Source organism: Bombina bombina, chromosome 1 (assembly GCF_027579735.1).
Source record: "Bombina bombina isolate aBomBom1 chromosome 1, aBomBom1.pri, whole genome shotgun sequence".
Lineage (NCBI taxonomy): Eukaryota > Metazoa > Chordata > Amphibia > Anura > Bombinatoridae > Bombina > Bombina bombina.
In genome coordinates, this window is record NC_069499.1 from 477515572 (window position 1) to 477542661 (window position 27090).

General features: G+C 37.7%; 1 protein-coding gene across 3 annotated transcripts in view; it reads right to left on the reverse strand.

Moving 5' to 3' along the window:
• Positions 1-27090, reverse strand: part of ZNF385B (zinc finger protein 385B) — an 826323-nt gene that overhangs the window by 129450 nt on the left and 669783 nt on the right. For all 3 annotated transcript variants that reach the window (XM_053698515.1, XM_053698516.1, XM_053698517.1), the window contains one exon: positions 19372-19513. In XM_053698515.1, the coding sequence (XP_053554490.1) occupies positions 19372-19513 (142 nt within the window). The remainder of the gene's footprint in view (positions 1-19371; positions 19514-27090) is intronic.

Below are 27090 nucleotides of genomic sequence, written 5' to 3' on the forward strand. Positions count from 1 at the left end.
GGATGATGAAGCAGGCAAGTTGGGTTCGCAGAAGCTGAAGCTGGGATCATTTCTCATCCAGGCTTGATCGCTGATGTACCTGCAAAAGTATGAGAATGGAGGAAAGGATACGTTATAGTATCTTGAGCCCTGTTGTGCCCATTTCTCTTGCAGGTTATATGGCAGTTTAGACACCACAGGATTGACACCATGAGCAGTGTCCAGAAAGCTTAGTCCAGGTAGACGTGGGTCTGTCTTTGCCAACTCTAGCTCCATGAGGAGGTCACTTAATTCTTGGAGCTTGCGATAGTCTTTGTTTCCTATTTTTGGGAAGTTTTGCAGTCTCTTGAACAGAGCGCTTTCTATGGCTTCAGAGCTACCATAGGCTTGCTCAAGTCTTGCCCATGCAGCAACAAGGCCTGCATCTGGGTGGTCAACATGTACCGTTCTCAGTCTTTTAACACGATCTGCAGATTCCGGCCCCAGCCACTTTATGAGCAAATCAAGTTCCTCCTTGATTGTAAGGTCGAGATCAGCGGTAGCAGCCTTGAAGGTTGATCTCAAGGCCCTGTAGCTCTCTGGACAGTCGTCAAACCTTGAGAGGCTTGTGTTAATGAGCTCACGGCGTATCATGTATCTGGCAAAGTCAGTCAAGTCTGATTTCTCACTCTTTGGTACCAAAGTAACTTGAGAAACCCCTTGGGTGTGAAAGTTCTTTGGTGAAGAGGGGTGAAGTTTACCAGGATAAAATGATGTTGCAAGAGCATTCAACTGTGTTGTAGTCTCTAAGGCTTCTGCTAGCTGTGGCTTGAGCTGCGGCTTGTCACTGGAAGTCACCTTATTGTCAGCGGGAGGTGATGAGGTTTGCTGCTTAGATGCACTTGTGTTGTGGATTTGAAGAGACTCAGGCATTTGGTGCGGAGAGGTCTCTGTGTTGAGATTGAGAACGATGGTGTTAGTAGTAAGCACAGGAGATGACTCTGTATCGTTGCAAATATTATGCTTTAGCACGTATTTACTAGTGCGTTCAACTGGGTCTTCCAGATCTGCTGGGATATGGCAATCTGAATTAGTACTTTCTCCCATTGCTTGTTCAAGGACTTTCAGCCTTGCTAGGGCTGCTGCTTCTTTCTTTTCCATTTGCAAAACCTTTATTTGGGAATCCACCTTTGCTTGTTGGGCAGCCATTTGTGCTTCCTGGGCAGCCCTTTGAGCTTTGCTTTGTGCTTCCTGGGCAGCCCTCTGTGCTTTGCTTTGGGCTTCCATTTCTGCTTGCTGGGCAGCCATTTGTGCTTCCTGGGCAGCCCTCGGTGCTTTGCTTTGGGCTTCCATTTCTGCTTCCCTTCTGATAAAGGAGCTTTGCACTTTTTTTGATTCTGCATCAGCACGGGCCTCTATTAGCTTGTCGATTAATGTTGAACTTCTGGAGCGAGAGGATCTAGAAGAACGTGCAGTGAGCTTAGTTGATGTGGATCTATGAGATCTGGTCTCCTGCAGTTGAGCAATGCGAAACTCTGCCTTTTCTTTAGTCATTTGCACTAAGAGATCTCTATGTTCGTCCAGTGCATCAGTCCTAGTCAGTTCTGCTGAAGAGTCCTCTATATTAAAGTCCTGTAAGAAGGCTGTGTATTTTGCAGACAGCCGCTGGTAGCGTTCATATGCAGCAGATAGGTGATCTATAGACTCTCTCAATTTGGCTGGTTGATCATTATAGTGTGACAAAACTGACATGCATTGTGAAATTCTGTCCCATAGGTCTGACAGATTGCTGGAGTACTCATCTCTAGTGAATTCATAGTTTTCTCTGAGTTTATGTGTCGGTTTTATTGTACGTTTGGGTCTTACACTCTGTTCAGCAATATCTGCAGGATCTGCTCCCTGTATGTCTGTGGGTTCAGAGGCATGATGTATCTGCGTAGGTTCGGCTATAAAAGAGTGCTCAGAGCCTTGTCTAGACATTTTTTAAAGTTTTGCAAAAAATGGTACTGTCTCTTTAAGAAGGCAAACAGCAGCTTAGACAGGTGGGGTAACAGTTCAATGCAGCGAAACAGTTTTCAACTTCAGATGAAGTGCAGTAAACTTGTGCGACATGTGCTTTCACAAGATGGCGGATGACCCTGAGCTTGATTGCAGATTAAACACACACATATACATAGCAGGCTGTAGGAATTATATACATCTTTTGACTATTCTGACTCAGAAAGTTGTAATAATGATCTATCCCTTGCTGAGACCTCTATGCCTGGCCTGTATAAGAAGATACAATCACTGCAGACAATCCTTGTCAGATAGCTGAACTCACCAATACCTTGTTCATCCACAAAGTTGCTTTATTCTGAATATCAGGTTACAGCAGATAATGAATACAGCAGATGAATGAATAGTTAAAGTATTTTGCGGTCAAAAGATGATACTGATCGTAGCTTGCAATGTATTAACATGAGTGCTTGTTACATGAGGCTGTTAGCTGCAGCCATGACACAGGAAAACATCATAAAACTACAAGGGCGGAGTAATACACAAAAAGGAAATTCATAATAAGGTCAGAGGTAAGATACTGTAAAGAACAGGAGCATTACCAAAAAGTGTCAGTAGATGGCAGTACAGAACAAACACAGGGAAGCCTAGAAAACAATGGCATAAAAATATATGATTTCTTAACTATAACAACATGAACATAACAGAGGCTATGTAATATTCTATGCCTCATTGAGGCAGCACAAACACCTTTATTTTATGTGTAAAAATATAATAGATAATAAATATCATGCTTCCCTCTCTAAAAAAGTGATAACACAGCTGATTTGGTGGTCTTTGTCAGGGTATCCATTTCACTTACAGAGAGAGATTAAATGAATTGCATAGCTTTTTAAATTTAAAATGGAGATGTTTAAGGCATATAAACACAACTAAAATCTATACTTCATGGGAAATAATGGAATATAAACATGTTAAAACTTTTTGCATAATAAAGGTGTCCCGCCATATTCTCTCTGTGCATGGTTCTGTAGGAGCACGCTTCTGCAGCTACTTGGAACTTATAGTTCTGGGCAGGATGCACTAAAAATGCTGCTTGTTTTTGGCCAAGCTGTTTTCACAGCCTTCAACATCCTTCCTGTATCTTTTCCATCCTATGTTTCCCAAGACTTTTGCTGGTTTTGTGTGACCATTTGGAGTGAGCTGTCTCATTAGGTTTTAAATCTGAAGGGCAAGAACTTAAATATAGTTCTGTCTGAGAGTCAGCTCACCTGCCAATCCTCAAATTGTGTACGCTCCTCTGCTAAACTCCAAATTGTATCAGCTTTTATGTCAGGAATCAAAGCACTAGCTCAGCGGAGAAGCTTCAAGTCCTGTGAGAACTTCTGTTAAGCTTCAAAGCAACATCTTATCTCCCAAACTTTATGTGTCAGATGTTACCTCAAGCACTAAAGCCCCTGCTTATCTGCTAAACTTCAAGTAATGACTGTCAGCTCTTCTGTTAAATTACACAGGGTCAGCTCTACTCTCAAGTATATCAAAATCCAAGTGTATCAGACAAACTTTAAGTTGTGATTGTTAGCGAATCTACTAAGCTTCAAGTCATGTGTCAAAGCACCAGTTCATTTACCAATCTTCAAGTTGTGAGTGTCAGCATTCCTGTTCTGTTTCAAAGTGTAAGCTTCTCTGTCAAGCATAAAGTGAACAGTGGTTACTCTTATGCCAAGCTTCATAGCATCAGCTGTTTTGTCAACCTTTAAAGCGACATGAAATCCAACTTTTTTCTTTCATGGCTTAGAAAGAGTATGTAATTTTAAACAACTTTTTAATTTACTTCTATTATCTAATTTGCTTCATTTTTTTATATCCTTTGCTGAAAAGCATATCTAGATAGGCTCAGTAGCTGCTGATTGGTGGCTGCATATAGATGCCTCATGTGATTGGCTCACCCATGTGCATTGCTATTTCTTCAACAAAGGAAATCTAAATAATGAGGCAAATTAGGTAATAGAAGTAAATTGGAATGTTGTTTAAAATTGTATTCTCTACCTGAATCATGAAAGAAACTTACACTTTATTAAACAAATATGCTTGAAACAGACGTTACTAATAGGAGATGCTGATAAGGATATTTACTCCAGGGTCTAATAACCTCTGAATAGTATTTCAGGTAATCCTAACAGAACCAGCATTTCCCCACTGGTAATAACACAAGTACAAATGAGTGGTATAGTGGGCTAGTGAAAAATGGGGAAAGTCACTTCCATGTTTCAATAGTTAGCAGCCTCTATTCTATAGCACCCAGTGGTTAAATAACGTATTAAGGATAGGGCTAGTGGACTAGGTGTTACGTGTCTGGTCTCTAAACGTAAATTAAATCAATTATAAGGGATAAGGTAGTTAGCAAAAAATGGTAGGAATAACTATAATTACACTCACGTTTCCACACACATCTGAGAGCTAGCTATGCGCTCAAAGGCGTCCTCCTACCTGCGTACTGCTCTGATTGAACAGAGTCAGCCGATTGCTAGCTAGAGTCCCTATCGTTCAGAACTTATCACACATACAATACATTCAGAGATACTTGCAAATATGTATAGTGGTTGAAATTAGCTGAAATTAGCTATCAGCTAACTGTATTAACTCCGTTAGATACAAATTGTCATTGAGATTCAAAGTCAGAAGCTACTTAGTAACTTTAAATATAGCGTAATAGCATATATGCTTATTCAAGACAGCAACAATGTATCAACATTCCCACATATTGTCACACATATAGTGCAGATTCTAAGGCGGTATTAAGCGTAAAAACCGCTAACATAAACTTAAGGTATTGTGTGTGTATAGACCAGTTTGAATCAAACACGCTGTTGCACCAAAGCCATGCCCACCGACGCGTTTCCGTCACAGAACGTGACTTCGTTTTTTAACCACTGGGTGCTATAGAATAGAGGCTGCTAACTATTGAAACATGGAAGTGACTTTCCCCATTTTTCACTAGCCCACTATACCACTAATTTGTACTTGTGTTATTACCAGTGGGGAAATGCTGGTTCTGTTAGGATTACCTGAAATACTATTCAGAGGTTATTAGACCCTGGACTAAATATCCTTATCAGCATCTCCTATTAGTAACGTCTGTTTCAAGCATATTTGTTTAATAAAGTGTAATTCAATTTCATTTGCTATTTGATTAATCTAGTGTATAATTCTACACTTAACTTAAATGTCATAAATCCCCTTTTGGTTCCCTAACCCTACTATGCTGCAAGGAAGGTGCCAGACCCTGTGTCTGTTAAGCCTTGGGTATGGTTTCTGTATTAAACCTGTAATAAATCTCTGGACTCTTAAACTATATTCATCTATGGTGTTTGCATTACTATTTTCTCTTGTTGGTGCATATCATATGCATAGATTGTTTAATGGCTAATAAAGAAAACTCTCTAAGCTCTGTTGTAGACAGGGAGAATACTTTTTTACCATAAGGAAAAGCTTTTTTTTTTTTTTGTTGTACCCATCAGGAACACCTTGTAAAAGTGCTTTCTTTTATATAAAGTGACTAATGCCCCTTTATGTTTCCCTAAAAAAACTCCAATATGCTTATGGTATTTAGGAAATCATAATGGCCATAGCATTGTCTTGCATGTGTTCCAGTAGTTAAACAAGCAGCATATCTGGGAATCCAAGTAGCTAATCAGGTAATCTCATGTGACTGTGAGAGATTTTCATAAACACCACAACACAAAACATCTTTTGAATAGAATGCAGTATCTAGGCCCGAACTGACCATAGGGCATGCTAGGGAAATGCCAGGGGGATGCCGAGTACCTTAGCCCCACCTACCATTACCGCACACACAGAGTGCTTAACTGTCTGTTGCTCTTAGATTGCTCCAAAAATTGCTTCACTGTACCTACATTTTTTACATTTGATATTCTGGGTGACAGCTGTTTACCATTTTGGAACATTTCTACAATGACCTGAGTCCATGCCTGGCCGCCTGCCTCTGCTATTCCTCACAGTAGAATTATTTTAACATACATAGCCCCACCCTACAGCTCTCTGCCTCACCAAGAAAAAGGCCCTTCTTTAGTTGCTGGGCCAGAATATATCAATGTCTGCCTGGGTTTCATCAGATCACAGTGATGTCACATGGGACTAGACCGGTGTTCTAAAATTTGTCTGGAAGCATACAAATTCCGGACCCATGTCACTTCCGGTGACGTAACATCAGCTGTTGGAGGCGTGTGGCACTCACTGCGCATTGCAAATGACCCAACCTCGTAAAATCAGCTGTTTAAGTCGAAGAAAAGGGCAGAGGAATTCTATGGGCATTTGAGTTTATTGCGCATGCTCACACAACACTCACTGCGCATGCGCACACGGCCTGACTGCTTACGATCAGCTGAATAAGCTGCATCAGAGGGTCCAGGATTTCTACAGGCGAGTTGCCTTCAATGCGCATGTGCACACTGCCCTGAAATAAAATTTAAAAAAATGCACGCGCTGCCGTGAAAAACAAACAAAAAACAAGCATACAATTTTAAAAAAATATAATAAAATATGTGAAGCCCAAATTATCAATAGTTACAGTATAGGGTGCATTCCATTAAACAACTTCATGTAACAGTGTCATGTGGCCCCAGGACATGTAACGGTTGTCTAGACTCAGGGGGTTCACAGGCTGGATCGTACAATACACAGTATACTATCAGCAAAACAACCATAATATTTCTACACAACCGTTACATGTCATGTGGCCACATGACACTGTTACATGAAGTTGTTTAATGGAATGTGCCCTATACGATAACTATTTATAATTTGGGCTTCACATATTTTATTATATTTTTAAAAATTGTATGCTTGTGTTTGTTTTTTCATGGCAGCGCGTGCATGCGCACTGAAAGCAACTCTCCTGAAGAATTCCTGGACCCTCTGATGCAGTTTATTCAGCTGGTCGTTAGCAGCTGGGCCGTGTGCGCATGCGCAGTGAGTGTTGTGTGCGCATGCGCAATGAACTCAAATGCCTATAGAATTCCTCAACCTTTTTCTTGACTTAAACAGCTGATTTTGCAAGGTTGGGCCGTTTGTGCCACACGCCTCCAACAGCTGATGTTATGTCACCGGAAGTGACGCGGGTCCGGAATTTTTATGCGTCCAGACAAACTTTAGAACACAGGCTAGCTGCGGTGCACAGAATCCAGGTGCTAATAGTAATACTTTATTCAGGTCCTGCCCTTCCACACAATGCTTATATATATATATATATATATATATATATATATATATATATATATATATATATATATATATATATATATACATATATATATATCCTATTATATAAAAGGCCAAGAGAGAGAGCAAAAGAGAGGGGGGAGAGGGGGAAGAGAGAGAGCAAAAGAGAGGGATGGAGAGAAAGAGCAAAAGAGAGGGATGGAGAGAGAGAGCAAAAAAAATTAGAGAGAGACAGAGCAAAAGAGAGGGGGGAGAGAGAGCGCAAAAGAGAGGGGGGAGAGAGAACGCAAAAGAGAGGGGGGGAGAGAGAGCGCAAAAGAGAGGGGGAGAGAGAAAGCGCAAAAGAGGGGAAGAGAGAGAGCACAAAAGAGAGGCGGAGAGAGAGAGTGCAAAAGAGAGGGGGAGAGAGAGAGAGCGCAAAAGAGAGGGGGAGAGAGAGAGCACGCAAAAGAGGGGGGGAGAGAGAGTGCAAAAGAGAGAGAGAATGCAAAAGAGAGGGGGGAGAGAGAGCTTAAAAGAGAGGAGGGAGATAGAGCGCAAAAGAGAGGGGGAGAGAAAGCAAAAGAGAGAGGGGAGAGAAAGCAAAAGAGAGGGGGGAGAGAAAGCAAAAGAGGGGGGGGAGAGCAAAAGAGAGGTGGAGCGAGAGAGAGCGCAAAAGAGAGGGGGAGAGAGCGCAAAAGAGAGGGGGAGAGAGCGCAAAAGAGAGGGGGAGAGAGCAAAAGAGGGGGAGAAAGAGAGCAAAAGAGAGGGGGAGAGAGAGAGCAAAAGAGAGGTGGAGCGAGAGAGAGAGCAAAAGAGAGGTGGAGCGAGAGAGAGCGCAAAAGAGAGGGGGAGAGAGCGCAAAAGAGAGGGGAAGAGAGCACAAAAGAGAGGGGGAGAGAGCACAAAAGAAAGGGGGAGAGAGAGCAAGGGTTGGGACCACTGTACTGCAAAAAAATGGCCCGTGTGAACGGGCTTTAGGACTAGTATATATATATATATATATATATATATATATATATATATATATATATATATATATATATATATATATATATATATATGAAACTGAAAAAGGTGTACTCAAGCACTGGCAAGTAACTGACTGTGCATGCTGTGGGAAGGGGCATGATCTCCTGCAGTGGCCTCAGAGTGCTGAGAGGGAAGCAAGGAAAGCTGTGTTTTTTTACAGCATGGTCGCTCTTTTACACTTCCAGCCAGTATCAATAACAAATTGCTATGCATATGTAGGTAATTATCTCATACTGCATATGAATATCTCATTTAGATTCATATGCAAATTAGGTATCTGATTGCTAATTATATTGTTTAAATTCACTCACTGCACTTGATTTAAAGGTAACTATCTTACAGTGCAATTCATCTGTAGATAAAACTCACTGTCTGCTATTGATTTGTTGGTAATTAGTGTGTCTTTTGCTCATATTGATTTGCAGCTAAATATTCTTTAGTGCTATGTAGTTGTGGGTAAAACTTCACTCAATAACACTCATTTATATTTGTATCTCTCTACAGGGGTAAATATCTTATATTAATTTGCAGGAAAATACCCATTTGCAATTGATCTGTGTCTAATGATCAGACAAGGGTTTTGCTTTATCCAAACTCTTGTTTTGTGGGTAAATAGTAATGCTGTTTACTGCTATTGATTTATTAACTAATATACTTTTCCTTGGTTTGCAGGAAAAATGTATGAGAGATAATTAATTTGATGTGCTAATTATATAAAACATACAGATTACAAATTAGAAAATGTGATTTGCTGTTGGCAGTCCTGTAGGTAGGGTTGCCACCTAGGTATGTTCTTCAACATACAATGTCATGAGAACAAAGTAAATTTGATAATAGATTGGAAAACTTTTTTTTTTAAACTGTACGATTTTATAAGAATAATAAAATAAATATTTTGGGTTTCATGCCCCTTTAAAATATATTTTTAATGATTTAAAATGTTATTAATTAACTTGCTAGTAACTCAGCCTCTAGCTAGCTCCCAAAATCTGATTTATGTTATATTTACTAATCTAGTCATTATAACAAATCAGAAAATAAATGCCCTGAGCTGTTGTCTTAAATGGGAGCTTACTTCTGAGTATGTATCTCAATAAAGCCAAATGCTAGCTATTCCCAAATAAGCCAACATCTTGGGAGATGTGGTGGAGGTATTCTCCCAAAAAAAGAGAAAATAAAAAAAGTTTGAATTATAGGGGCTGATTACAGTTGGAAGACCAGGTAACTGTTAAAAACAAAAATGGTACAATTCAATGTCTCTACTCTTTTAATATAACAACAGATAAATTACATAAATTATATTAAAAGCAAAAAAAGCAGGGTTTTCTATAAAGTAATATTACACCCCAATAACTAAAATATTTTTTAATGTACATTTTCCTTTAACAAATGGGAAAACAAAACAGCTATTATTAAGTGTTTCTGGGGTCAAGAAATATTTATCCTGTGCCTGAGTCCAAGAGAAAAACAATAAGGCTGCGTCCCAAACTTGAAACTAAAAATAAATTTGACAAAACCACACAGGGCAAGAATCAATTCAACAGAATAAACTCCACAGAAAATCACAATCTGGAGTAGAAATGAACTGTAAATTCGCATAGCGCCTCTGTATAGCAGAGGGTGAGAAAGCAACCGTGTTGTTTATAATTTTATACAAATATTTGTAGTCGGATGTATTCAATCAATACTATTCCATTTCTGCTGCCATGTATTAGTATGAAAAATATTTTTCTTCCTAGATTTTAGAAGGAAACATTTTTTTATTTCATTGTTTATTTTAGGCAAATGTACAATGGTATATTTATCCTTGTAGGGTTAATTTTACATTTTAAAATGTTCATGAAACTGAGTTTATTTTGAAGCAATTTACAATGTTGTTAAATTTTCATTTAGTGCTGCCCAATTAACACCAGCAGAAGGTTCCTTTTTTACTCATATTGAAGTCATTAAAAGCCACAAAGAAATGGCTTTCAGCTTGTTGTATGTGGCCATTACTGGCTTGCTCTAATAAGCGTAACCCCTTAACGACCAAGGAAGTGTCAGGCACGTCCTACAAAATAATACAGTTAAGGACCTGATACGTCCTCTGGGGTTTCAAGCTCTGGAAGCAATGGTGATATTGAGGCATCATTGCAATAAGCATTTTTACCCACTGATGCAGAGAGGGCCACCATCGATGGTGCCGATCATTGGTGGGTGGGAGCTGTAGCAGGGTGGCGGGTGGGCGGCCCATCGTTATTTCCGGATCTGTTCAAAGAGTAGTGTGCGTAATGCTGCGGGAGTGCAGCCGGGTGGACGTGCTGTGCATGCGTGTGCGCGTGCACCACATTTACATAAATCTATTGTAAATGTATGGGAAGGAGGGAGAAGGAGGGGGGAATAAATGTTAGGGTGTTGAGGGGGGGCAGCTACACTACAGAAAATGCTTTATAATATAAAAAAAAATATTAAAAAACATTTATTATGGCAAAATGGATACTGGCAGACAGCTTTATGTGGGGATCAGGGAGTTTGGGGGCTAAGGGGTATCCATCACTGCAGACTAAATATTAAAAAAAGAATGCCTTTTATTTTAGTACTGGCAGACTTTCTGCCAGTACTTAAGATGGCGATGACAATTGTGAGGTGGGGGAAAGAAGAGAGCTGTTTGAGGGGGGTCAGGAAGGGATCAGGGGGTTGGATGTGTCAGGTGAGAGGCTGATCTCTACACTAAAGATAAAATTAACCCTACAAGCTACCTAATTAACCCCTTCACGGCTGGGCATAATACAAGTGTGGTGCACAGCGGCATTTAGTGGCCTTCTAATTACCAAAAAGCAATGCCAAAGCCATATATGTCTGCTATTTCTGAACAAATGGGATCCCAGAGAAGCATTTACAACCATTGTGCCATAATTACACAAACTGTTTGTAAATAATTATAGTGAGAAACCTAAAATTGTGAAAAAGTTACCAACTTTTTTTATTTTATCGCATTTGGCGGTGAAATGGTGGCATGAAATATACCAAAATGGGCCTAGCTCAATACTTTGGATTGTCTACTACACTACACTAAAGCTAAAATTAACCCTACAAGCTCACTACAAGCTACCTAATTAACCCCTTCACTGCTGGGCATAATACACGTGGTGCGTAGCAGCATTTAGCGACCTTCTAATTACCAAAAACCAATGCCAAAGCCATGTATGACTGCTATTTCTGAACAAAGGGGATCCCAGAGAAACATTTACAACCATTTGTGCCATAATTGCACAAGCTGTTTGTAAATAATTTCAGTGAGAAACCTAAAGTTTGTAAAAGATTTTGTGAAAATGTTAACTTTTTTTTATTTGATCGCATTTGGTGGTGAAATGATGGCATGAAATATACCAAAATGGGCCTAGATCAATACTTTGGGTTATTAGTGCTGCAGAACCTGTTGGCGATCTACAAATACCTGATAATAATAATAATAATAATAATAATAATTTATTAAAAAAATAATATATACATGTGACGGGATATTCAGGGATTCCTGAAAGATATCAGTGTTCCAATGTAACTATCGCTAATTTTGAAAAAAAAAAAAAATGGTTTGGAAATAGCAAAGTGCTACTTATACTTATTGCCCTATAACTTGCAAAAAAAGCAAAGAACATGTAAACATTGGGAATTTCTAAACTCAGGACAAAATTTAGAAACTATTTAGCAGGGATGTTTTTTGGTGGTTGTAGATGTGTAACAGATTTTGGGGGTCAAAGTTAGAAAAAGTGTGTTTTTTCCATTTTTTTTCATCATATTTTATATTTTCTTATAGTAAATTATAAAATTTGATAAAAATAATGGTATAGTTAGAAAGTCCATTTAATGGTGAGAAAAACGGTATATAATATGTGTGGGTACTGTAAATGAGTAAGAGGAAAATTACAGCTAAACACAAACACTGCAGAAATGTAAAAATAGCCCTGGTTCCGAACGCTATAACGGCTAGATTTGGAGTTTGGCGGTAAAAGGGCTGTTAACGCTCCGCGGGTTTTTTTCTGGCCACACCATAAATTTAACTCTGGTATCGAGAGTTCAAACAAATGCTGCGTTAGGCTCCAAAAAAGGAGCGTAGAGCATTTTTACCGCAAATACAACTCTCGATACCAGAGTTGCTTACGGACGCGGCCGGCCTCAAAAACGTGCTCGTGCACGATTCTCCCATAGGAAACAATGGGGCTGTTTGAGCTGAAAAAAAACCTAACACCTGCAAAAAAGCAGCGTTCAGCTCCTAACGCAGCCCCATTGTTTCCTATGGGGAAACACTTCCTACGTCTGCACCTAACACTCTAACATGTACCCCGAGTCTAAACACCCCTAGCCTTACACTTATTAACCCCTAATCTGCCGCCCCCGCTATCGCTGACCCCTGCATTACACTTTTAACCCCTAATCTGCCGCTCCGTAAACCGCCGCCACCTACGTTATCCCTATGTACCCCTAATCTGCTGCCCTAACATCGCCGACCCCTATGTTATATTTATTAACCCCTAATCTGCCCCCCACAACGTCGCCGACACCTACCTACACTTATTAACCCCTAATCTGCCGACCGGACCTGAGCGCTACTATAATAAAGTTATTAACCCCTAATCCGCCTCACTAACCCTATCATAAATAGTATTAACCCCTAATCTGCCCTCCCTAACATCGCCGACACCTACCTTCAATTATTAACCCCTAATCTGCCGACCGGAGCTCACCGCTATTCTAATAAATGTATTAACCCCTAAAGCTAAGTCTAACCCTAACACTAACACCCCCCTAAGTTAAATATAATTTTTATCTAACGAAATAAATTAACTCTTATTAAATAAATTATTCCTATTTAAAGCTAAATACTTACCTGTAAAATAAATCCTAATATAGCTACAATATAAATTACATTTATATTATAGCTATTTTAGGATTAATATTTATTTTACAGGTAACTTTGTATTTATTTTAACCAGGTACAATAGCTATTAAATAGTTAAGAACTATTTAATAGTTACCTAGTTAAAATAATTACAAATTTACCTGTAAAATAAATCCTAACCTAAGATATAATTAAACCTAACACTACCCTATCAATAAAATAATTAAATAAACTACCTACAATTACCTACAATTAACCTAACACTACACTATCAATAAATTAATTAAACACAATTGCTACAAATAAATACAATTAAATAAACTATCTAAAGTACAAAAAATAAAAAAGAACTAAGTTACAGAAAATAAAAAAATATTTACAAACATAAGAAAAATATTACAACAATTTTAAACTAATTACACCTACTCTAAGCCCCCTAATAAAATAACAAAGACCCCCAAAATAAAAAATTCCCTACCCTATTCTAAATTTAAAAAGTTACAAGCTCTTTTACCTTACCAGCCCTGAACAGGGCCCTTTGCGGGGCATGCCCCAAGAAGTTCAGCTCTTTTGCCTGTAAAAGAAAACATACAATACCCCCCCCCCAACATTACAACCCACCACCCACATACCCCTAATCTAACCCAAACCCCCCTTAAATAAACCTAACACTAAGCCCCTGATGATCTTCCTACCTTGTCTTCACCATGCCAGGTTCACCGATCCGTCCTGGCTCCAAGATCTTCATCCAACCCAAGCGGGGGTTGGCGATCCATAATCCGGTGCTCCAAAGTCTTCCTCCTATCCGGCAAGAAGAGGACATCCGGACCGGCAAACATCTTCTCCAAGCGGCATCTTCTATGTTCTTCCATCCGATGACGACCGGCTCCATCTTGAAGACCTCCAGCGCGGATCCATCCTCTTCTTCCGACGACTAGACGACGAATGACGGTTCCTTTAAGGGACGTCATCCAAGATGGCGTCCCTCGAATTCCGATTGGCTGATAGGATTCTATCAGCCAATCGGAATTAAGGTAGGAATTTTCTGATTGGCTGATGGAATCAGCCAATCAGAATCAAGTTCAATCCGATTGGCTGATCCAATCAGCCAATCAGATTGAGCTCGCATTGTATTGGCTGATCGGAACAGCCAATAGAATGCGAGCTCAATCTGATTGGCTGATTGGATCAGCCAATCGGATTGAACTTGATTCTGATTGGCTGATTCCATCAGCCAATCAAAAAATTCCTACCTTAATTCCGATTGGCTGATAGAATCCTATCAGCCAATCGGAATTCGAGGGACGCCATCTTGGATGACGTCCCTTAAAGGAACCGTCATTCGTCGTCTAGTCGTCGGAAGAAGAGGATGGATCCGCGCTGGAGGTCTTCAAGGTGGAGCCGGTCGTCATCGGATGGAAGAACATAGAAGATGCCGCTTGGAGAAGATGTTTGCCGGTCCGGATGTCCTCTTCTTGCCGGATAGGAGGAAGACTTTGGAGCACCGGATTATGGATCGCCAACCCCCGCTTGGGTTGGATGAAGATCTTGGAGCCAGGACGGATCGGTGAACCTGGCATGGTGAAGACAAGGTAGGAAGATCATCAGGGGCTTAGTGTTAGGTTTATTTAAGGGGGGTTTGGGTTAGATTAGGGGTATGTGGGTGGTGGGTTGTAATGTTGGGGGGGGGGGGTATTGTATGTTTTCTTTTACAGGCAAAAGAGCTGAACTTCTTGGGGCATGCCCCGCAAAGGGCCCTGTTCAGGGCTGGTAAGGTAAAAGAGCTTGTAACTTTTTAAATTTAGAATAGGGTAGGGAATTTTTTATTTTGGGGGTCTTTGTTATTTTATTAGGGGGCTTAGAGTAGGTGTAATTAGTTTAAAATTGTTGTAATATTTTTCTTATGTTTGTAAATATTTTTTTATTTTCTGTAACTTAGTTCTTTTTTATTTTTTGTACTTTAGATAGTTTATTTAATTGTATTTATTTGTAGCAATTGTGTTTAATTAATTTATTGATAGTGTAGTGTTAGGTTAATTGTAGGTAATTGTAGGTAGTTTATTTAATTATTTTATTGATAGGGTAGTGTTAGGTTTAATTATATCTTAGGTTAGGATTTATTTTACAGGTAAATTTGTAATTATTTTAACTAGGTAACTATTAAATAGTTCTTAACTATTTAATAGCTATTGTACCTGGTTAAAATAAATACAAAGTTACCTGTAAAATAAATATTAATCCTAAAATAGCTATAATATAAATGTAATTTATATTGTAGCTATATTAGGATTTATTTTACAGGTAAGTATTTAGCTTTAAATAGGAATAATTTATTTAATAAGAGTTAATTTATTTCGTTAGATAAAAATTATATTTAACTTAGGGGGGTGTTAGTGTTAGGGTTAGACTTAGCTTTAGGGGTTAATACATTTATTAGAATAGCGGTGAGCTCCGGTCGGCAGATTAGGGGTTAATAATTGAAGGTAGCTGTCGGCGATGTTAGGGAGGGCAGATTAGGGGTTAATACTATTTATGATAGGGTTAGTGAGGCGGATTAGGGGTTAATAACTTTATTATAGTAGCGCTCAGGTCCGCTCGGCAGATTAGGGGTTAATAAGTGTAGGTAGGTGTCGGCGACGTTGTGGGGGGCAGATTAGGGGTTAATAAATATAACATAGGGGTCGGCGATGTTAGGGGCAGAAGATTAGGGGTACATAGGGATAACGTAGGTGGCGGCGATTTGCGGTCGGAAGATTAGGGGTTAATTATTTTAAGTAGCTTGCGGCGACGTTGTGTGGGGCAAGTTAGGGGTTAATAAATATAATATAGGGGTCGGCGGGGTTAGGGGCAGCAGATTAGGGGTACATAAGTATAACGTAGGTGGCGGTCGGCAGATTAGGGGTTAAAAATTTTAATCGAGTGGCGGCGATGTGGGGGGACCTCGGTTTAGGGGTACATAGGTAGTTTATGGGTGTTAGTGTAGTTTAGGGTACAGTAGTTAAGAGCTTTATGAACCGGCGTTAGCCAGAAAGCTCTTAACTCCTGCTATTTTCAGGCGGCTGGAATCTTGTCGTTAGAGCTCTAACGCTCACTGCAGAAACGACTCTAAATACCAGCGTTAGAAAGATCCCATTGAAAAGATAGGCTACGCAAATGGCGTAGGGGGATCTGCGGTATGGAAAAGTCGCGGCTGTAAAGTGAGCGTTAGACCCTTTAATCACTGACTCCAAATACCAGCGGGCGGCCAAAACCAGCGTTAGGAGCCTCTAACGCTGGTTTTGACGGCTACCGCCGAACTCTAAATCTAGGCCTAAGAAAATTGAAAAGTGCTGTGGTCACTAAGGGGTTAAAGAATCAAAATAACTTGTATTAGCAAATATGAAACCTTTATAAAACATGTAAGACACAGATATATTCAATAAAACCATATGAATCTTTAAGAATTAATTAATCTATGTATCTATAGAAAAATGACATCCTAAATATTGTATATTAAACTAAAAAAGAAGTCATATTTGTATAAATAAGATATCATTCAGAGATGCTAATTCTCTGTTAGAACCACCAAGTTTGTGAACTTTAAATAAAAATTGTACTAAGCTTAACACCTAATTAAAATAATTGTGCTCTTGTAAAACATAATGAGGATGTAAACCTATCACTTTCATCCAGCCAAATTAGTTCCACGTTACAGGCTCAGTTTTGCAATAGCAATGTAAACTCTGCTTTTAAATATTTGAATTTCTCTGCTAAGAACCTTATGCTTCAATAAAAGGAGTTGCTTAGTGTAAATGCACAGTCAGTGATTAGATTTACTCTTATAAATAAAATAATGATGTGTATTGCTCCTTACATGGAACTTAATTAATCATTTAAAAAATGATGACATTTACATCTACTGTCAATGGGCTAGATTACAAGTGGCGTGCTAATGTTAGCCTGTGCGATATTTAAATATTGCGCCCGCGCTAACTTGCACTCATATTACGAGTTGAATGTAATCGCAAGCGCAAATTTAGGGTTAGCTTGACTGAAGACCTCTCGTAAAGGGTTAGGACTAAATAAAAAGTTGCACCAAACACAAAATAAATACATTAAAATAAACACTTACACTCTTATGTACACTATCTGGTATACATTATTTACATACATTCTAAAATTAAAAAGTTATAATGGTTATAAGGTATATGACAAGGTATTTGAATAGAAAGAGCAATAATGTGTATGTGTTTAATATTTAATAATGTGTCTTACTGTGTATGTACTGTAAACATTTTACATTCCAATGCCCTTCACATAGGGGAAAATGTTCTATGTATTTTTAAATAGATCTTTTTATATATATATATATATATATATATATATATATATATATATTTATATATATATATATATATATATATATATATATATATATATATATATATATATATACACTGTATATATATTTTTACCTAAATATATATATATTACAAAAATTACATTATATATATATATATATACAGTATATATATATATATATATATATATATATATATATATATATATATATATATATATATATATATATATATATATATATATATATATATATATATATATGTATTTAAAAATAAAAAGAACATTTTCTTCCCAGTGAAGAAAATTGGAATGTAAAATATGCATAACTACTTTCGGGTTAGCACTGTAGGTTTAACTCCTGTCAGTTTAGCGCACAAGTGATACGTGTTAGGTGTTTTCCAGTTTGCTCTCTGTTTTAAAGACTATGGGTAAAAGAAGTTACCACGGTCGAGATATCCGAAGTCTTGAAGTTAGTGTGTGTCGGCTTCCACTCGCGCGCAAACATTTTACTTTCAACTTGCAATACGTGCGCTAACCAGCATGCATTAAAAGTTTACTTCTGGTGTGACTGCTAAATAGCGTGCCACTTGTAATCGGGCCCAATGTCATTTAATTATATGTACAAATTAAAATGTATCAAAATAAATAGATCATTATGATCATCAAAAAATCACTATTGATCTCTTAAAGGGCCAAATATGTCTATATTTCCATATTTGTAATCAGTATTTTAACCATTACAGTTTTTATTTATTATATTTAAATAAATAAAAAGAACAAAACAAAAAAAACAGTGGGGAGTTATGGAGTCTAGTACACTTACAAATGAGTTAAAACACAGCCATTAAAAGATCATGGAAATAAAAAAAAAACATAATAATTGAAAAGATTCTCTTTTAAAGGGCTATTAAGCTGCTGAGCACAACTACAAAAGAATGGTTATTACTCTGCATGGTATTTTATTTCCTCCTGCGCCTGTAGCTCTATTCAGAAGTTCTCCTATTTCAGTTTTATAAAGGTGCTAGATGCCAAAGCACTGCCTGTGTACATGCTGGGGGCTGCCATCTTGGAGTTTACATATTCTTGCACCTTGTCACAGAAGTGATGCACATGCACAAGTCAGTGATTCGGCTTTCTGGCAGCTGTATCATTTACTTGGGGTTAGTTTGCATGAAACAGAGTATGGGCTTTACATTTTTGTATTTTTACACAGATTTAAAACTATACATAAAAGCACTGCAGCTATGTATTGTGCACCTTAAAGGGATAATAAACCCACTTTTATTTCTTTCACGGTTCAGATAGAGCATTCAATTTTAAGCAACTTTCTAATTTACACCTATTATCAATTTTTCTTCGTTCTCTTGCTATCTTTATTTAAAAACAGGAATGTAAAGCTTAAGAGCCGGCCCATTTTAGGTTCAGCACCCTGGATAGGGTCCTGAACCAAAAATGTGCCGGCACCTAAACTTTACATTCCTGCTTTGTAAATAAAGATATCAAGAGAACGGGAAAAAATGTATAATAGGTGTAAATTAGAAAGTTGCTTAAAATTGCATTCTCTATCTGAATCATTAAAGAAAAAAAAATATTTTTGGATTTAGTATCCCTTTAAGCACACTGTACAGAGGTACAAATCAGCTGGCAACCTCATTGCTCTGGACATGCACACTGCTTCTGTCACAGGGTGTGACAATACTTGTACTCCAAAATGGCGGTGACGAGGAGAATTGCTTTGTAGAGAGCGACAGGAGCAGAAGAAAAAAGCAATAGCACAGGGCATAGTAACCATGCTATTGTAGTTGTGCTCTGCAGCTTAATGTCCCCTTAAACACATTACATACAAAATCACTCTTGACACTGTGTAAATCCATCGATGTATCATATGTTTATCTATAAAACAAATCAAGCAATGTAAAAGATAAAGAAAATGTTTTATTGACCTGATTTGTGGTTGGTTGTTGAGCTTGTAATAGCCTTTGTGCTGTCCTTGGGAGAACCATTTTTTTGCTTATTTTTTGTTGTCTCTAGTGATTTCATCTTCTTGGCATGTTTAGTCCCTTTGTAGTGGGCCTCGGCTTGGCTCTACAAAGGAGAACAAATCAGGTTTATTATGGTATTTCCAAATTAGACCATGGGATAATTACATCAACATAATGACACAAACAACATAAAATGTACATTAAAATCACAATTCAATTGCTCAGAAAAGGTTTAAAAAAGATAAAACAATTCAATTTACAGTGAGTATTTTTTTTGCCAGCCTTCACTTTAAAATACGTCTATTCCACTGCTTCCTGAGAAGCTGGAGTATCTCCATTATAATGAACTTATAGAGGGGTTTGCCTTTACCTGCAACATTCTACAGTGATTGGTTAGCTCAGAGCACAAGGTCATTTATACCTGTCTATAACTGGCCACAGCAAAGGAGTCAAGGAATGTGGCTTCCACCAAGTTTTACAAGGGGTCTGTCTATGAACTGCTCTTGATTTTCAAAGTCTTGTAAATTGTGCAAAACCACAGCATTAAAAGCCTTGATACAAGATATGCATTAATAATAACAATGACAAAATGACCTTTATGTCCCGTTCTATTTTTGGATTCATATTGCTGTAAATTTAGCCACATATCAGCAAGCACTACCCATGGCCGGCTCCTAATCTTACATTCCTGCGTTTTAAATAAAGATACCAAGAAAACAAAGAAAAAATAAAAATATGAGTAAGTTAGAAAGCTGATTAAAATGGCATGCTCTATCTGAATCATGAAAGAAAAAAATATAGGTTTCATATCCCTTTAATGTCATATGAAATTGCTGCATAGTCTACAAAATACATTAAATAGCACATTCTATGCATTATAAATATGTTTTGAATGAAAAATATATCTTTTAAAATTTGGGATCTATAGTTCATTTTGCAATTTACAATTCCATTCTGTTTCACAAGAGTTTCACGCTGTCTAGACAATCAACTGGATAGCAGTACTGTGCACAATTTTTTTCCACAGAAGAATTGAAAATATGCAAAAGGGCATTGATCTTCTTTTTCTAAAATAAAATAATAAAAAAAATGTATTCAGTTCCAGCCGCACAGTCAAACTTTTCTCAAAGTGTAAGAAAGCTTTGCCCAGCCCTATTAATTTTAAAAAGCGCTGGCTTCTTGTACAAATGCTGATGTCATACAGTAATATGTTAGTAAATGACCATTGCAAGCACAATATTTAAGGGTCAATCATTGTTTTATAGTTTTTGAATAAACAGATAACACTGTTAAACAAACAAAAAAATAACTAAGAATTTATATGTAAGTGGGATATGCCCCCATCTACCAACAGATCTGTGGGACTTGTCTCTATCAGTCAGTGTATTATCTATACCTAGGGATCAGCTGTATGCAATCTGGCACTTTCTTTTCTGTTAGATACAGAGTTAGATTAAAGGGATATTCTACTCAAAAAATAAATACATTTAGGAACAAATTACAAGTTGACCTCTATTTAATGCTCCCCCTTGAACGTTAATTGCGCTAGAAGTAAGCTTTTTGCAATCGTCAGGTTGCGCTCGTATCATGAGTTGAAAGTAAACTGTTATCGCTCTCGTGCTAACACGACTGGAAAAAACATATCTCTACATATATCTGATGTTTTTTTGGTACAATATATATTTATGAAAATCTATTTAGAAACACACATATTCTGCTATGTGGAGAACATTGGGATATGAAATATTTACAGTAAATACATAGTTAAAACATTTATTGAATATGAAAATTGTATAAATATGTGTTTCCATGTTTTCATCTACTTAACTGCAAAGTGGTCCAATGAACTTATATATATCTCTATGTGTACATGTGTATTTATGTGTTTATATGTGTATATATGTCTGTAAATACATTTGTACACATATAAATACATAAATATATATGTACACATACTGTATATAAACATTTTTATATACATACATATGCATCTTTAGAGATGTATATGTATGTATCTCTATTTTAAAGCCCTTTGTAGGCCTTTTTTCTAACACCTGTGACCTCATATCTTTAAACCCTTATAATGTTTTTTTTACATTTTTTTATTGCATGGTGTTATTATGAGGTAACTACATTTTGTAATGTATTTATGATGTGTTTTGTGACATAAATCGCATTTACTTTCAACTCATAATACAATCGATAAGCCCAACGAGCACAAACGCCCATAATAAACTCCTTATTGCTCATGCACAAACGTTAGCGCTCCAGTCATAATCTGGCACACTCAAGTCAAAATTAAACTTTCATGATTTATATAGAACATGCAATTTTAAACAACTGTCCCGTTTACTTCCATTAACAAAATGTGCACCGTCTTTTTATATTTACACTTTTTGAGTCACCAGCTACTACTGAGCATGTACAAGAATTCACAGAATATACGTATATGCATTTGTGATTGGCTGATGGCTGTCACATGATGCAGTGGGAGTGGAAATACACACTATGGGGTTGATTTATAAAAGGCTTCTGGAAGCCTTTTAACCACATACGACTGCAGGTTCTCACAAGAGAACCTGCACGCTGTATTTAACAAGCAGCAGTCATCAGACCGCTGCTTTTCTAACCTTTCGCACCTCTAAAGTGGTGAATTTCAATCTCCCAGGTATATTCTGACCGGGGAGATTGACAGCTCTTGCCCACGTGTGATTGGCTGTGCGCCAACAGGTGGCAGGATTGCATGCGAGCGCAAAATAGCGCTTGTGTGCAATGCTGAATTCTGCCAGGGGAATTCAGCCCGCCTCAGCTTGATAAATTGCCCCTATACAATAACTTTGAAATTTGTCAGAAAACAATCTACTCATTTAAAGTTAAAACTAAGTGCTATTGTATTGTCTTTTTATTGTGTATTTGTTGACTATGCAAATCTACTGTATTTACTGGTCCTTTAATGTGGAACTAACATGTAGTATGTACACTACATAATTGTGTGCAAGTCCTGGGACATCCCTGCTTATTGGCAGAGAGGGACAACTTACACAGAAAATGTTTTTTTTTTAGTTAGCTTAGTAGCATTTATTTTTCAAAAAAACTAAATATTGCAAAAATATTTTGAAACATTCTATTTTAAGAAAGTTGTTTAAAGTTGTACACTTTATCTGAATCATTAAATAATTTTTTTTTTGGTTTTATGTCCCTTTAAAATCCCCAGCACTGTAGGTATTCTTTAAGTTTTACAACCTTAGCGCTAAATGTTTTTCCATACAAAAGAAAAAAACAAACAAAAAATGTCAATCCTACTTAAACATATTTTATTTATTATGCATAGTTAAAAAAAAAACACACAGTTCTTAGTCCATACATTTTGGTTTAAAGAATAATAATCATAATATAGCTGTCATTGGCCTCTTGTAATTGTGAGCAACAACTTTTGAGCGATAAAATTTTTTTAGGGCACAAAGGACGGCAAATCAACTTGCTAATAGATCATATTGTTTTAATTGAAAGTTCTGCAGTTGTCAGTGTTGGTTATCATTTTTGCTACATGTTCTGAAACATTGTTAATTTTATTAGTCTTTCTGATTTTGCGTTCCTAAATGAATGTCACAGCTATGAAATTAATTACTGAATCTGCCTTCTTCTTGATAAAAATTATTTCTGAATTCTTACCTGAATAATTCATAATGAAAGGTCGTAAATTGCAGTAAATAAATATATATTTAATGAAAAATCACCAGGAAAATGTGATAAAAAAATGTGATAAAAACATTTTAAGATTGGGTGTTTCAGCTCTTTAGGGGAGAATGCAACACATTTGGAATTAAGTAAGTTGATATGACCAGTTTAGAATGATATGTTACAGTAGAGTTTTTCTCATTATGAAGCACAGATGAGCGAAAAGTGGGTGCACCCTGAATATTCCTTATCCCAGTGAAAACTTCTAGATTTTGATAACATTTATAATAAGTATATTTAAATATACACTGATCAGCCAGATCATTAAAAGCACCTGCCTAATTTCATGTAGGTCTCCCCTTGTGCTGCCAAAACAGCTCTGATGCATCAAGGTATGGACTCCACAAGACCTCTGTACATGTCCTGTGGTATCTGGCACCAAAACATAAGCAGCAGATCCTTTAAGTCCTGCAAGTTGTGAGGCGGGGCCTCCATTAATCAGATTTGTTGTTCCAGCACATGCAACAGATGCTCAATTGGATTGAAATCTGGGGAATTTGGAGGCCAAGGCAACACCTTAAACTCGTTGTCATGTTCCTCAAACCATTCCTGAACAATTTTGCAGTGTGGCAGGGTGCTGAAAGAAGCCACTGCCATCAGGAACACCATTGCCATGAAAGGGTGAACGTGGTCTGCAACAACCTCTAGGTCAAAGTAACATCCACCTGAATGCCAGGACCCAAGGTTTCCCAGCAGAACTTTGCCCCGAGCATAACACTGCCTCCGCCGGCCTGCCTTCTTCCCATAGTGCATCCTGCTGGCATCTCTTCCCCAGGTAAATTACACACATGCACCCAGCCATCCACCTGATCTAAAAGAAAACATGATTTATCAAAACAGGGAACCTTCTTCCATGGCTCCATAGTCTAAATTTGATGCTCACATCCACATTGAAGGTGCTTTCACCAGTGGACAGGGGTCATCATGGGCACTTTGGCAGGTTTGCAGCTATGCAGCAAACTGTGATGCACTGTGTGTTCTGACACCTTTCTATCATAGTCAGTATTATTTTATTTCAGCAATTTCAGCTACAGTAGCTCTTCTGTGTGATAGGGCCAGACAGGCTAGACTTCTGTCTCCACGTGCATCAATGAGCCTTGGGCACCCATGACCCTGATACCAGTTCACAGGTTGTCCTTTCTTGTACCACTTTTAGTAAATACTAACCACTGCATACCAGGAACACTCCACAAGACTTGACGTTTTGGAGATGCTTTGACCCATTTTTCTAGCCATCACTATTTGGCCCTTGTCAAAGTAACTCAGATATATTCACTTGCCCATTTTTCCTGCTTCCAACATATGAAATACAAGAACTGATTGTTCACTTGCTGCCTAATCTATCCCACCCCTTGACAGGTGCCATTGTGACGATGCAATTAATGTTATTCCCTTCTCCTGTCAGTGGTTTTAATGTTGTTGCTGATCAGTGTATTTGAGTTGTCTTCAGTATATAACCAGCATTTCCTATGGCATACTGTGGTTAACATTGTTGAACAAACACAAACTTGAATCCACTCTAAAAAGAGAAAAAGCACAAACAGACTCAAGTGTCGCATTTGAAATAACGAACATAAGCACTAACATATTGCACTTACAGTGTGAAACTTTATTATCCGCAAATAAAACAATCACACTTCCTCGTCTCCTTCTCCGAGCACCCAGCGTTCCTTTATGCTGCTTACACGTGTCCAGGTTGCTTGGGGCTGCTTACACGCGTCCAGGTTGCTTGAGGCTCTGTATACCTCTACATGTTTCGTCCGCTACAGTGCAGACTTTCTCAAGAGGATAGACGTGAGAAACGTCTATCCTCTTGATGAAAGTCTATCCTCTTGAGAAAGTCCACACGCTAGGGAACGAAATTCTTAGAGGTATACAGAGCCCCAGGAGCACCCCGTAGTTCTAGGAGCGTTGAATCTACTAACAACGGAAGCGACACTGATCACAATATCACCACGCAAACTTGCACGCTTGTAAGCAGCATAAAGGAACACTGGCCGCTCAGAGAAGGAGACGAGGACGTGTGATGTGGGCCAGCCCGTTTGAGGACTTTTAACAGGATTGTTTTATTTGCGGATAATGAAGTTTTACAATGTTTGCGTTTTTTTCTCTTTTTAGAGTGAAGTTTCTACCCTCCTCCATTTGGCTTGAAGGATACATTTGGTGAAAGAGCTACATCGGACTCTGTGGGATCTTTATTTGGACGCTGTTTGGTAATATCGTTACTAATCAGTATTTTAAAATTCGTAGAATGATGATTTTATTTTAGAACCGCATTGACAACTTTGGTGTTATTATTTTATATTCAAATTGTATTTTTATTATGTTTGTGTAATTTATCTATTTACATACTCATTATTATTTAAGTGATAGTTGTTTTATTACCCTCAAGGGCGACTAGCGCTAATTAGTTGTGGTTGTTACAAACTTGAATCCATTGAATAAATGTATATCATAGAATTGAAAAACCCTAAAGTAATTAAAAACAATAACAAATTTAAAATAATTAACAATATTAATGAAATAAAACATGGATGCATTAACCCAAAAGTTGGTAATCTACACAATTATATAAACTGTATGACAGAAAATACTTTGTACATTTTTTTATTTAGAAATATAATTTAAAAAAACAATAATATTTGTTCCTGTCTATCACAATGACATTGCAATTCATTTAAAATCCCAGTTAATGCATTAAAACCAACACAGCTCAGAATTTCTTATCTACTGGTGGCCTAAAGAATTTGAACATAGAGCCCAAAAAGTGATTTCTGTCCTAAAGATGAAAGGTTGGTCAAGATGGTTACACGTGAAGCTTGTAATACGGGAACATAACAAAGAAGCAAAGCCAGAGGAATTAAACAGAGCCACAACATCTGATTAACTCTGACAGACATGGGGGCAGATTTATCATGGCCCAAATGGGGCCAAATACCCCTGTTTCCGTGCGAGTCATTAGGCTCACCAGAAACAGAAGTTAAGAAGCAGTGTTCTTAAGACTGTTGCTCCTTAAAGGGACACTGAACCCAAATTGTTTCTTTAGTGATTCAGATAGAGCATGCAATTTTAAGCAACTTTCTAATTTACTCCTATTATTATATTCTTCATTCTCTTGGTATCTTTATTTGAAATGTAAGTTTAGATGCCGGACCATTTTTTGGGAATAACCTGGGTTGTCCTTGCTGATTGGTGGATAAATTCAAATAAAGATAGCAAGAGAACAAAGAAAAATTGATAATAGGAGTAAATTAGAAAGTTGCTTAAAATTGCGTGCTCTATCTGAATCATGAAAGAAAGAAATTTGGGTTCAGTGTCCCTTTAACTCGTCCACCGCCTCTGAAGTTGCAGACATCAATCGGGCCGATCGCATATGATCGGGTTGATTGACACCCCCTGATAGCGACCGATTGGCCGCAAATCTGCAGGGAGCGGCATTGCACAAGCAGTTCACCAGCAAGTGCTGTATTTAAAATGCTGGTGCACGATGCATACGTTAATACACTTTTGAAACCCCTATAGCTTCTATTAGAAGCATTTTTGCTAACATGTATATTACAAAAAAATGCTTCAATTAAAAAATGAAATGCATCCATTTGGATTCCAAATTTGGGTGGAATGTCCCTTTAAGTTTATTAGTGGTACATGCAAGGTTTGGACTTTAAAGGGGCAGTCTACACCAGAATTGTTATTCTTTAAAAGATAGATAATCCATTTATTACCCATTCCCCAGTTTTGCATAACAACACAGTTATATTAATATACTTTTTACCTCTGTGATTACCTTGTATCTAAGCATATTCTGACAGCCCCCTGATCACATGACTTTTTATTTATTATATATTGACTTGCATTTTTGCCAATTAGTGCTGTGTTGTGCTGACACTTAAGGGACACTAAACCCAAATGTTTTCTTTAATGATTCAGATAGAGCATGCAGTT